Below are 14,083 nucleotides of genomic sequence, written 5' to 3' on the forward strand. Positions count from 1 at the left end.
GCTCCATTCTGTTTATTTTTCATCCTGAAAAACTCCCCAGTCCTTAACAATTACAAGCATACCCATAACATGATGCAGCCACCATAATGCTTGAAAATATGGAGAGTGGTACTCAGTAATGTGTTAAATGCTTTGCCACATTTTTTGCAGTGTTACTTTAGTGCCTTGTTGCAAACAGGATGCATGTTTAGGAATATTTTGTATTCTGTACAGGCTTCCTTCTTTTCACTCTGTCAATTAGGTTAGTATTGTGGAGTAACTACGTTCCTCCATTCCTCTCCGGACGCCTGTATCTTTGTAGTGATTGGGTGTATTGATACACCATCCAAAATGTAATTAATAACTTTACCATGCTCAAAGGGATAGTCAATATCTGTTCTTTTTTAAATGAATTTTTACCCATCTACCAATAGGTGCCATTTGCAAAGCATTAGAAAACCTCCCTGGTCTTTGTGGTTGAATCTGTGTTTGAAATTCACTGCTCGACTGAGGGACCTTACAGATAATTGTATGTGTGGGGTACAGAGACGAGGTAGTCATTCAACAATCATGTTAAACACCATTATTGCACACAGAGTGAGTCCATGCAACTTATTATGTGACTTGTTTAAGCACATTTTCACTCAAGACATTTCAGCGTTTCATTTTTTTTTAATTTTCTAAATACATAATTCCAGTTTGGCATGATGGGGTATTGTGATGTCATCATGGGGTATTGTGATGTCATGATGGGGTATTGTGATGTCATGATGGGGTATTGTGATGTCATGATGGGGTATTGTGATGTCATGATGGGGTATTGTGATGTCATGATGGGGTATTGTGATGTCATGATGGGGTATTGTGATGTCATAATGGGGTATTGTGATGTCATGATGGGGTATTTTGATGTCATGATGGGGTATTGTGTGTAGGCCAGTGACACAAAATCTACATTTAATCGATTTTAAATTCAGGCTGTAACACAACAAAATGTGGAAAAAGTCAAGGGGTGTGAATACTTTCTGAAGGCACTGTATACAGTATAAGGTATGATAGTTATTGATAGTCTAACTAAAAAAGACATACAACAATCAAACAAATATACATATAATTAAGAAATACACTATTTAATAAAGTACTATCTTGTCTTATCATATCACATATATAAAAAATCTCAATAGGTACAGGTTCTTTCCACTGTTGGTTTGTCAAATGTTGAACGTAATGATTGATTTGTAACTGTCACCAGGTACCGTGTGTACTACAGTTCAGACATGAACGACCCTCTGAGTGGCTGGCAGAAACACAACACTGATGACAGCAGACTGACCACCATCTCAGGTCTGACCACTGATATCACCTACAGCCTCAGGGTGCTGGGGTTCACCTCTGTAGGGGACGGACCCCCCTCGGACGTACTGCAGGTCAAGACTCAGCAGGGAGGTGAGAGAGGGAGTGTTTATCTTAGTGTGGAGTGTGTGTTGATGATCATGTTGAAACAGCCACTGTGAGTATGTTAGTGTGAATGATGCTTTGTGTCTTCTTGGTTCAATAACTAACCCTCAGACCATAACTAGCCATCAGACCATAACTAACCCTCAGACCATAACTACTAGCCATCAGACCATAACTACTAACCATCAGACCATAACTAGCCATCAGACCATAACTAACCATCAGACCATAACTACTAGCCATCAGACCATAACTACTAACCATCAGACCATAACTACTAACCATCAGACCATAACTACTAACCATCAGACCATAACTACTAACCATCAGACCATAACTAACCATCAGACCATAACTACTAACCATCAGACCATAACTACTAACCATCAGACCATAACTACTAACCATCAGACCATAACTACTAACCATCAGACCATAACTAACCATCAGACCATAACTACTAACCATCAGACCATAACTACTAACCATCAGACCATAACTAACCATCAGACCATAACTACTAACCATCAGACCATAACTAACCATCAGACCATAACTACTAACCATCAGACCATAACTACTAACCATCAGACCATAACTACTAACCATCAGACCATAACTAACCATCAGACCATAACTACTAACCATCAGACCATAACTACTAGCCATCAGACCATAACTACTAACCATCAGACCATAACTACTAGCCATCAGACCATAACTACTAACCATCAGACCATAACTAATAACCATCAGACCATAACTACTAACCATCAGACCATAACTAACCATCAGACCATAACTACTAACCATCAGACCATAACTACTAACCATCAGACCATAACTAACCATCAGACACCTGTCCTACTCTGTCCCTGTGTCCTAACACCTACCTGTCCTACTCTGTCCCTGTGTCCTAACACACACCTGTCCTACTCTGTCCCTGTGTCCTAACACTCACCTGTCCTACTCTGCTCCCATGTGTCCTAACCCACCTGTCCTACTCTGTCCCTGTGTCCTAACACTCACCTGTCCTACTCTGTCCTTGTGTCCTAACACCCACCTGTCCTACTCTGTCCCTGTGTCTTAACACTCCCTCTGTCCTACTCTGTCCCTGTGTCCTAACACTCACCTGTCCTACTCTGTCCCTGTTTCCTTAAACCCACCTGTCCTACTCTGTCCCTGTGTCCTAACACTCACCTGTCCTACTCTGTCCCTGTGTCCTAATAAACACCTGTCCTACTCTGTCCCTGTGTCCTAACACTCTCCTGTCCTACTCTGTCCCTGTTTCCTTAAACCCACCTGTCCTACTCTGTCCCTGTGTCCTAACACTCACCTGTCCTACTCTGTCCCTGTGTCCTAACACTCACCTGTCCTACTCTGTCCCTCTGTCCAAACACTTACCTGTCCTACTCTGTCCCTGTGTCCAAACACTCACCTGTCCTACTCTGTCCCTATGTCCTAACACTCACCTGTCCTACTCTGTCCCTATGTCCTAACACTCACCTGTCCTACTCTGTCCCTGTGTCCTAACACTCGCCTGTCCTACTCTGTCCCTGTGTTTTAACACTCACCTGTCCCCCCAGTTCCTGCCCAACCATCCAGCTTCGAGGCAGAAGCAGAGTTGGAGACACGTATCATGTTGACCTGGCTGTGGCCTGTCCAGGACACCATCACTAAGTACGAGCTGCAGTACTGGGAGGCTAACTCTGATAACAAGGTAGGAAAGACATTGAAAGAGCATGGACCATGTAGTGGTCCTCCGTCTCTCTGTCTCCCAATCTGTCTCTCTCCACTCGCACACTCTGTACTATTGCAGGCTCCTCTGTTACTCAGCAGATACAGGTTTCTCCTCACCAAGAGTGCTGTACCATGTCATTTCTCTGAATGGTTGTGTGTCAGGGTAAAAGCTATGTAATGCATTTCTCCTCTCCTCTGTGGAAGGAGTGTATAAAGAAGTGGCCATATCGACAGCCGCAACAATGATCCCGTCTGAATGGTTCTCAGCCATCAGCTGTAATAGTGGCTGGCTTTTCCTTTCTTCTGTTCAATCAATAGGCAAAGAAAGCAATTTAACCTCTCAACAAATGTGGACCATTTTGAAGGTGTTTTTCCTCTGGGTTAATATTCAGCGGTTTTATACACATACTGTAGCAGGGCCTTGTCCTGATTCAGGGAGTCCATGGGAGTGTTATTTGAGGTGTTTCACGGTTTCTCAGATATTGGTTTAAAACTACAAATAAACAACTGCAGAATCAGCTTATAATATACCAAACTACACAGAGTAGACTAAAACACGCTATTGGGGGCTGAGTCCTAATTTGAGATTAAAACTCTTAAACTCAGACTTGTAAGTGTTTGTTGTTAATGGGAGATTAGTAATGCTTTGTGTATTAGACTTACTAGAATGATTTAATATATATATATATATATATTTTAAAACATGTTCTCTCCCTCTTATCAGATCCACGTGACTTTTAATCCTGCGGGGTCATACGCCGTGGAGGGTCTGAAGCCCGACACCCTGTACCTTTTCTCCCTGGCAGCCCGCTCCGAGTTCGGCCTGGGAGTCTACACACAGCCCATAGAGGAGCGCACCGCCCAGTCCAGTGAGTACACCCCCCCCCCCTCTTTCTCTCTCTCTCTTTTTTCCCTTTCCACATTTTTCCACTAACCCAGGAGAATCACCTCCACCTCAAGTGTCAGTTGACACTGTTTGAAACTAAACAGCTACCTGTTCCTGCTTCGTCCTCCACTTCCTCATACTCTTCAAGCCTTTCACTTGCTGACCTGCAGTTGGTCCCAGACAGCCACGATACCACTCCCACTCTTCTGATTTCCCTGCTCTCGGGGTTTTTCTACCATACTAGCCCTCCTTCCTCTGTGTGAGAGAGAGAGAGAGGGAGCCCCTGTATTGAGGCTGGGGCCTGCTAGGGCCAAGTACATTACTGAGGTACTCTAGGGATAAAGGATAAGGTGCGTTCTGTGTTCTCTGTGTGTTCAGTGTTCTCTGTGTGTTCAATGTTCTCTGTGTGTTCTGTGTTCAGTGTGTTCTAGGTTCTCTGTGTGTTCAGTGTTCTCTGTGTGTTCAGTGTTCTCTGTGTGTTCTGTGTTCTCTGTGTGGTGTGTTCAGTGTGTTCTCTGTGTGTTCAGTGTTCTCTGTGTGGTGTGTTTAGTGTTCTCTGTGTGTTTAGTGTTCTCTGTGTGTTCAGTGTGTTCTCTGTGTGTTGTGTTTAGTGTTCTGTGTGTTCTGTGTTCTCTGTGTGGTGTGTTTAGTGTTCTCTGTATGTTCTGTGTTCTCTGTGTGTTCAGTGTTCTCTGTATGTTCTGTGTTCTCTGTGTGTTCAGTGTTCTCTGTGTGTTCTCTGTGTGTTCAGCTCTCTCTGTGTGTTCAGTGTGCCCCCTGCATAAGCCAATCGATGTATTTCTATATAATTTGGTGTATTATGAGTATGTGATGTGGTTTGTGATCTTTGATTTTAAGAACTAGAGCAATGAACAACCGATTAAGAAATGTCTAGACGTGACAATCAGTAGTCAAGTCAGGAGGTAGAGGAGGAAGGAGAGGAAGAGGGAGGAGGAGGGAGAAGAGGAGGGAGTGGAGGAGGATGAGGGAGAGGGTGGAGGAGGAGGAGGGAGAGGAGGGAGTGGAGGTGGAGGGAGAGGAAGAGGGAGGACGAGGGAGCTCTACCTCTTCCAGTTTCTCTGTTCCATTTTACTCTCTCTCTCTCTCTCTGTCTCTCTCTCTGTCTCTCTGTCTCTCTGTCTCTCTCTCTCTCTCTCTCTCTCTGTCTGTCTGTCTCTGTCTCTCTGTCTCTCTCTCTCTCTCTGTCTCTCTCTCTGTCTCTCTCTCTGTCTCTCTCTCTCTCTCTCTGTCTCTCTCTCTCTCTCTCTCTCTGTCTCTCTGTCTCTCTGTCTCTGTTTTCTCCTCCTCTCCTCCTTAGGCCGCTTTGATCTTACAGTTGTCTTGTCAGACACACACACACACACACACACACACACAGACACAGACACACACACACACACAGACACACACACACACACACACACACACACACACACACACACACAAACACACACACACACACACACACACACACACACACACACACACACAGCTAAAGTAGTTTTCATTCACTGTGTTACCTTCTCTGTCACCATGGTCTTCAGGGTCTTTGTAGTGGGGTAGATTCTCTCTCTCTGCTCTGGGCAGTTTTAAGACCACCTGGTGAAAGCCTCCTCTTCCCAGCCTGCCCGGCGCCTGACAGTCCTCTATATTTAGGGATGTTTCATCTCGTACAGCTCTGAGGATTATTTGTAAAGAAAATAAATATTCTACTTCCTGTTGTCATTCATTGCTCTAGTTGTTAAAAGAAAGGACAGCAACAACGACCCCCCCCCCCCTCTCCCGACCCCGACCCCGGCTTCTCTTTTCTCCCACCCTTTCTTCTGTATCGTTTCTTCTACTATGTTATCAACCTGAGTACTGTAGGTGCCTGTGGTAGTTGTGTTTGTTGTTTGGTATTTGGGATTCCCGAGCCACATGTTGTGACTATGCCTCTGGACTGTTGAGAGTTGGTCAATGTAATTTATTAGGTTTTCTGCTAGAGATGGAAAGAAAACATACTGTTTTCACTGAACTGGAAACGTTTGGGGATCACTTTACATTACAGCTCGTTAACATAGGGCGGAGTGACCACAGGGCGGCGCACAATTGTCCCCAGCGTCGTCCGTGTTTGACCAGGGTAGGCCGTCATTGTAAATAAGAATTTGTTCTTAACTGACTTGCCTAGATAAAGGTTAAATGATTATATATATATATATTTTTAAATTACAGTTATATCCATTCCCCATAAGCCTGTCATGTGGATGTATCCTTTAGTGCTCAAGGGACAAACAAAGCCCAGTTCACAATCAGACGTTTCTTTATTGACTCAAAAAATTTGCACCCAAGATTTGACATTCGTTGACCAGGGGTGTAGTTGAGATGATAGGAAGGGGTTGGTGGGAAACTACTTATTTTGATTTATTTTAACCTTTTATTTAACTAGGCAAGTCAGTTAAGAACAAATTCTTATTTACAATGAAGGCCTACACCTGTAACTACTATTGGTAACTAATGGTAATTACAGGAGATGACCTAGTTATTACGTTATCACTCCTCCTTATTACTTCCTCCTTTAAAAGTTGCGTGGTTACACCCGCGGGACTTAGCGGTACCCTGCGTCACGGCGGCATTGCTCCAGACCACCACAAGGGGGAGTTAGAGCACTCATTATGCATTTGGGTCCCAATGTTTTTTAAATTATCAATCATATCGAGTGGTTCCGATGACGAATTTGACGCGAGCCACCCGTCCCTGGTGGCTTTCTTCAGACTTCAACAAAGATGGCTGACAAAACATTACGGGGGAAACAGATGTAAGTAGTTATAACGAATGACGAATTTGACGCGAGCCACCCGTCCCTGGTGGCTTTCTTCAGACTTCAACAAAGATGGCTGACAAAACATTACGGGGGAAACAGATGTAAGTAGTTATAACGTCATAACTAGTCAAGTTAAAAATGTACATTTGAGAGGAATATGTTAGTTAATGTAGAGACAAACGATTGTGCATATATTTTTGTCAAAAGTTAATTTACGAAAATTGTGAATTAGCAAGTTAACTGACTAGCTAACATTAGCCAGCTAGCTAGCTGATGTTATGACATGAGTACAGTATGACATTGTAATGTTTAATGTTTTAGGGTATTCCTGAGAAAACCTGCAAACCAGGCTGTCATCTTGGAAAACAGTGGATGTAAAGAATCTAGCTAGCTAAAGCATTTACTGCAAATTAAATGTACAATTGTATAAGCTTGCAGCTGAATTAACATAGCTATCGTTAGCTCACTATTTACTTGTGTAGTGGAGGATAAAAAATAACAGTATGCCTATGGATGTGTAGCTAGCTACAGTATGTAGCTGATCTGTGTACGGGCCCTAAAACGTTAGCTTCTGAACTAATATTCATACCAATCTATGAACCTCAGCTATCAAAGTTGTTGTATCACCTTCAAGTCTGAATGGCATTAATGAAGCCTATAGATAGAGTAGAATATAATAACTTTATTGTGCCAAGGATGCAAGTCCTATATACACATGTACTGTAGTTATTACCACGCATGAGATCCCCAAATCGTAGCCTGTACATTGAATATATTCACTGATCATGTACTCTTCCTTGGTAAATAAAGGTGTGGTTCAGGTATGAATCTCTGTGAGACATTCTTTTTACAGTCATATCCAATACCAGGTGTATCAAACTCCATTCTTTGAATGATGCTGTGTCTGCATGTATGTATTACAATTATACACTTCAACAGTGTTTACCACTCTGGACAATAGAACGAGTCAAAATTCACCCAAGGCTGAAAAACGGCTTAAGCTGGAACACTAGCGCGAGCCCATAGCAAATGAATAGAATCGAACGTTCGCAGAGCCTGTTTTGACTGGAGTGATGCTTAGAATTACATTTTGCCTAAATGGCATTAAAAAAATGGATCCCTTTTTATGTTACCACTACAATCTGTTCGTCGGACGAAACTGGGAAAAAACGACTTGTGTTGGAAGTAAATATCCGCACCTCGATGGTATCAACTGTGATTAGGTTGAATTATTGTATTGTATTATTATGCGTAATGACAAAGTAGGGAAAAAATAAAAACTTCTGACAAATGAGCTCGCTGCCCAGACATACATAATTACAAAGAGGAGATTCTCCTGATTTTAAAATGGTGCCCGACTTGAAAAAGAAATCTAAATATACGTAGTGAGATATTTGGTGAAATAGACCGGCATGCCTCTCCATAGGAAAACAATGGGCGGAGCTCAGCGTTCCAAGGGCAAAAAGTATTTTGGGGCTAGGATTTGATGACAACCGAGCTAGCTGCCCAGGCTTACATACTTAGAAAGAGGAGATTCTCATGATTAAAATGGCGCCTGACTTGAAAAAAAAATCTAAATATACACATTGCGAGATATTTGGCGAAATAGACAGATATTTCCCCCATAGGAAACAATGGGAAGACCGCAGAGTTCCAATATATATATTTATATATATTTTTTATTTATTTTTATTTTAACTATTAAACAACTTGAGCAGGTCTCATTGCCAACAATAGCGAAGCAGGCATTGTGACGTTGCACACTGGGAATAGAACGTTCGGAAGGCGAGTTGGTGCCACGGTGCTCAATAGAACTGATAGGAGCTGGCAGCGTGAAAAACGCACTAAAATAAGGCCTGGGTTTTTTTCTCGCTATTACGCCAAAAAGATGGCAAGCAGCTGGGAAATATGGTCATATTATGAAACTGGGTTCCACAGCGGACACAATGAGCTAGTTATTATCAGAACAGTTAGTCACCAATGCTCTGGTTAACACGAAAACTACCTTACCAGCTCAGCTAGGGTGAGTAAAATGGTCAGAGTGGTCTCATTTGTGTCTGTAAGTAGCTAGCAAGCTAGCCAACGTTAGCTTGGGTGCTTGACTGCCGTTGTAAGGCCAGAACGCTCAAATCAACCCTACTCCTCGGCCCGACCGTCCAGTGTGGTCTGAATTTACAGACTGACAATCTGACAACGCTCTGAATTTATGAGCATCATGTTGTACAGCGCCATATATTCTGTTCCATCCTAACGCAAACCCAGACGGTTTTTCATTTTTCATGGAGTAGAAACGGCATAATATTAATCAAATTAATTAAGCAAGTACCAGTCAAAAGTTTGGACACACCTACTCATTCCAGGATTTTTCTTTATTTTTTACTATTTTCTACAATGTTGAATAATAGTGAAGACGTCACAACTATGAAAGAACGCCGGCCTCCAGCGTGCCCTGCATTCTGTAGTACAGACATGGCTGTAGACTACAGTACTCTCCCTTATGCAAGGAATTAGGCACTTTCCCATGTTAACTACAGTATGTACTGTAGACTGCACAGTAGTCTAATAAACAAATAAACACATTTCGTTAATAAAATAATGATACAAAAATACTCTTTCAAAATGCAGATGTTGATTTAGTTATGGATCCATGACGAATTACTATGGGAATAAGTATCACTGATTTAAAGAAATATTGGAACAAAGTTGTCTAATGAAGGCAAACAATGTAGAATCGTCCAATCCTGTAGCCTCCTCCCGACCGTCACGTTGTACAGCGCCATATTTTACATTCCATCCTAACAGAAACCCTGAGGGTTTCGTTTGTCGTTGTTCTGTGAATAGAAACACCATAATAGTAATCAAATTAATTAAGCCAAATTTCTTAAAATCTATCCCATATACTATGTTATTACAAAAAAAGTGTTAACATTTTCTAGTAATGCCAATACGGAATACTATCAAATGCTTCTCAAAGATGCCCTCTGGTGGTCAAACTAGCAATGACTTGCAGTAACAGAAGAAATGGCTGAGAATTAAATGACGTGCCACAGAATGCTGCAGCAGCACGCAAGGTGTACCGCAGTATGATGCAACTTTTAAAGGAGGAACCGCTGTACCACGTTATTACCACGTTATTACCGAGCTCTAATGTAAAGTGCTACCGAGGTCGGTGAGTGTGTGAAACCTGGTATATCTCTTAGCTGACACTACGTAGACGACTGACAAACGCCAACCACTGTCATCGAGCTCAAGGTTACAGTGACGGTGTTAACACACCAGGGGGCACTGTGTTAACACACCAGGGGGCACTGTGTTAGCACACCAGGGGGCACTGTGTTAGCACACCAGGGGGCACTGTGTTAGCACACCAGGGGGCACTGTGTTAGCACACCAGGGGGCACTGTGTTAACACACCAGGGGGCACTGTGTTAACACACCAGGGGGCACTGTGTTAACACACCAGGGGGCACTGTGTTAGCACACCAGGGGGCACTGTGTTAGCACACCAGGGGGCACTGTGTTAGCACACCAGGGGGCACTGTGTTAGCACACCAGGTGGTTGCATTAGCTTTCATAAATCTGTATTTTCAAAACGTAGACCATCGTCAGATGACATCAGAAGTGCAACGCTATTCGTCTAGCAGCCACACATTTTGTAAGTAAATTAGCTTATATTTGTCTAGCAGCCACACATTTTGTAAGTAAATTAGCTTATATTTGTCAAGCAGCCACATGATGCATGGCCATCAGAATGTTTATCATAGGGAGTAAGTAGCTGGCTACATTTTTTAATGTTGTGCTTCAAGTTAATGTTGCATCGTAACTTCCTGTCGGAGAAACTACAACGGGACGGACACGTCAGGCAGAGGTGATCAGGTCCGCTGATAGAATGTCTGTTTGTGAATGCGGGATTGGTCAAAAAAGACGAGTGCGAAGATCATTTTCACGGGAGTGGAGAAGGGCAACTGAGCTACAGAACTAGTCCTTTTGACATGAACGATTCTGAATGAACCCGTGACTGAAGCCAAGCAGAAGTTGCTATAAGAAGCATTTTAGACCTGCGTTTATAAAACGCAACAAGATTATTTTCCTCCCCTGCGTTTTTGACCTTTTCCTTTCTGTGCGAGAAATGCAGAATCCTGCGTTATTGCGACCTCTGCGCTCTCACACAGCTATGTCTCTTACATCACTCATAGAGACGAGAATACAGAATACAGCTGGGGGCACAGTGAACAGTCCACCAATGTGCCACACACACACACACACACCTTATTTATATATATCTACGTATTAAAACAGACATAGTCATTTTATATCTGATTGAACCAATCTCTCAGTCCAGAGTCTGTAGCCCCTCCTTCCCATCCTTGGTTATGTTGTTATTTTAGTTGGGTTATTATTTTAGCTTGATGCCTCCCTCCCCTGCTCGTTCCCTCCCCCCTCCCCCCTTTACAGCCCCCTCCGCCCCCCCTCAGGAGGTGCACCTGTCCAGTCTAAGCTCCACCTCCCTCAAGGTGAGTTGGGTGGCCCCGCCCGCTGCGTCCCGCCACGGCGCCATCGTGGCGTACACCGTCAGCTACCAGTCCACCGGCAGCGCCAGCGAGGACCCCGAGCGCCACGATGTGTCAGGGATCGGAGCAGACGCCTCTAGTTATGTGCTGGAGGGCCTGGAGAAGTGGACAGAGTACCAGGTGTGGGTTAGAGCTCACACTGATGTGGGCCCGGGCCCAGAGAGCGCTCCGGTCAGGATCAAAACTAAAGAGGACGGTAGGTTGGGTTCTGGGTTGTACCGTCGTCCTCCCTGGGTGAAGCTCTTCTACCCCGACTGACTCCTCCTTCCGTCCGTCTCTTTGGCTTTCCTGCCGTAATCTTCCCTTCTCTATTTGTTCCTTGTCTTTAACAGTTTCTGATCTCTGCTGGTCTACTGGTTTCTGCTGGTCTCTGCTGGTCTCTGCTGGTTTCTATTAGTCTTTACTGGTTTCTACTATTTTCTACTGGTTTCTCCGTCTCGATTTGTCTCTTCTGATTTATGCTATTTTTGACTGGTCACTATTGGTCTCTACTGGTCTCTACTGGTCTCTATTCGTCTCTACTGGTCTATATTGTTCTCCATTGGTTTTTACAGGTTTCTACTGGTTTCTGCTTGTCTACTGGTCTCTATTGGTCTCTACTGGTCTCTACTGGTCTATACTGGTCTCTAATGGTCTCTATTGGTCTCTAAGTGTCTCTACTGGTGTCTATTGGTCTTAACTGGTTTCTACTGGTCTCTTCTGGTATCTACTGGTCTGTACTTGTTTCTATGTGTAACTTCTGGTTTCTACTACAGGTACTGCTGCACATCTTTTCTTCCTGTACTCTATACTGGTGATCTCTCTGTACTCATATCTCTTCCTTCTATTCCTCTCTCTGTGTTGACCTTCCTCAGTGACTTTCAAACTTGCTATCCAGGGTTAAGGCTCATCACCCTCAACGCCAACTCCTTTTATTACCCCATCCCCCCTCTCTCTCTCTCTCTCTCTCTCTCTCTCTCTCTCTCTCTCTCTCTCTCTCTCTCTCTCTCTCTCTCTCTCTCTCTCTCTCTCTCTCTCTCTCTCTCTCTCTCTCTCTCTCTCTCTCTCTCTCTCTCTCTCTCTCTCTCTCTCTCTCTCTCTCTCTCTCTCTCTCTCTCTCTCTCTCTCTTCATCCTGTGGTTGTGTCCTCATGCATAGTTCACGTCTGGCTCTCCCTCTGAGCCTTGGAAACTGGAACACAACTTACTTAGTCACTTCTTCTTTTTCCACTTCCCTCTCTTTTCTCGTTTCTTTATTTTGTTCGAAGCGTGATGGAGTGTTCCTAGGAGGCAACACTCTATAATTAATGTGTTTGAAGTTGCAGCTACACAGCTCATTGCATGCTTACTGTAATTAGAGGTTTTACACACATACACACACACACACACTAGGCTGGCGGTAACGAGGCATCCTATGGGCAGTAGTCAGATCTTTACGCATTCCTCTGTGGATTTAGCCGCATTTTAAAAACCTCTTGAACGTTATGGCAACATTTTGATTTCCTCCTAAATAGACATACCCAAAAGCACTGGTTTCTCTTGAGATTAAACAATAACTAGTAATACTGCATAGCTCTAGAAAGGTCTGGAACTCACCTTTTTGGGTAAAAAAAATGTTCTACATTACTGAGGTGTACTCACTTTTGGGGACACAAGCTCATGTACAGCGTATAAATATTAGGACAATATAATAAAAATAATATTGGAATTAGTTACTGTTCAACAATAGTGGGGGAATACGCCACCTTTTGAAATGACTAAAATGCTTTTTAAATTGAGGAAAAATCTAATGATTAACGCATTTAGATCTGGCCACATTAAAATGCATCATTTACCACCTGGATTCAGTCTTATGTAGCAACGTTTGAAATTGTGTTTTTTACATTGGATAAAAGTAGAGACTCAGAGCTAGATAATAGTACATCACACACTGCAGTTGAGGAACAATGGGAAAGTAATTCTGCTTTGAAAGTTGATAAACTTGTATCCTCACTTTTGAGAAAATGGCCCTTGAATGTTTTTGGTACACCTACTGGAGAGCTCTTCTTTGTCTACACCCATTCAGCATCGTTCACACCCTCTTAAGCTTTAGCTCCACCCATCTCATTAAGGATTCACATGTGGGGCCATGTGCTAAACAGAGTGAGTAAGGTAGTGTAGTCAACACCTAAAGATTTCAAGACTAAAAGTGTTGAAAGTACTAGCAAGAAGTAGTAGTAAAAATACACCTTATCTAGTCCTTGTCCTTTATCCTAATCTGACTTTGGTGCAGGTCATGTAGTTCTTTACATTACCGTCTCTGGTAAACACACAAAATATATCAAATACAATCAAAGTTTATTTGTCACATGTACAGGATACAGAAGATGTAAATGGTACAGAGAAATAGTTATTTGCATATTTGCATAATATCAAAAATAGAATGTGTACGGATAAAATGACTGTATAAATATTTTATAATTATTAGATGATTCTTACCCAATTACACTCGTCTAAATTGATGGGTCATGTGAAATAAATTCTATAACCAGCCCCCAGTCACATCTAGCTAAGTGGATGGGTCACTATTATCTAGACATGTTCACATGTTAATGAAATATAATCAATGGCCCGTAATCACTCCCAGACACACCTGGCTAACTTGATGGGTCATGTAATCATCTGGCGAAGT

General features: G+C 42.9%; 1 protein-coding gene across 1 annotated transcript in view; it reads left to right on the plus strand.

The window, feature by feature from the left end:
- The window catches only part of LOC129813543 (receptor-type tyrosine-protein phosphatase F-like), a 488,239-nt gene that overhangs the window by 361,411 nt on the left and 112,745 nt on the right, over window positions 1-14,083 (plus strand). The window contains exons 12-15 of the mRNA XM_055865838.1: window positions 1,232-1,425; window positions 3,024-3,157; window positions 3,902-4,046; window positions 11,319-11,630. Of these exons, the coding sequence (XP_055721813.1) occupies window positions 1,232-1,425; window positions 3,024-3,157; window positions 3,902-4,046; window positions 11,319-11,630 (785 nt within the window). The remainder of the gene's footprint in view (window positions 1-1,231; window positions 1,426-3,023; window positions 3,158-3,901; window positions 4,047-11,318; window positions 11,631-14,083) is intronic.

Source organism: Salvelinus fontinalis, chromosome 17 (assembly GCF_029448725.1).
Source record: "Salvelinus fontinalis isolate EN_2023a chromosome 17, ASM2944872v1, whole genome shotgun sequence".
Taxonomy (NCBI): domain Eukaryota; kingdom Metazoa; phylum Chordata; class Actinopteri; order Salmoniformes; family Salmonidae; genus Salvelinus; species Salvelinus fontinalis.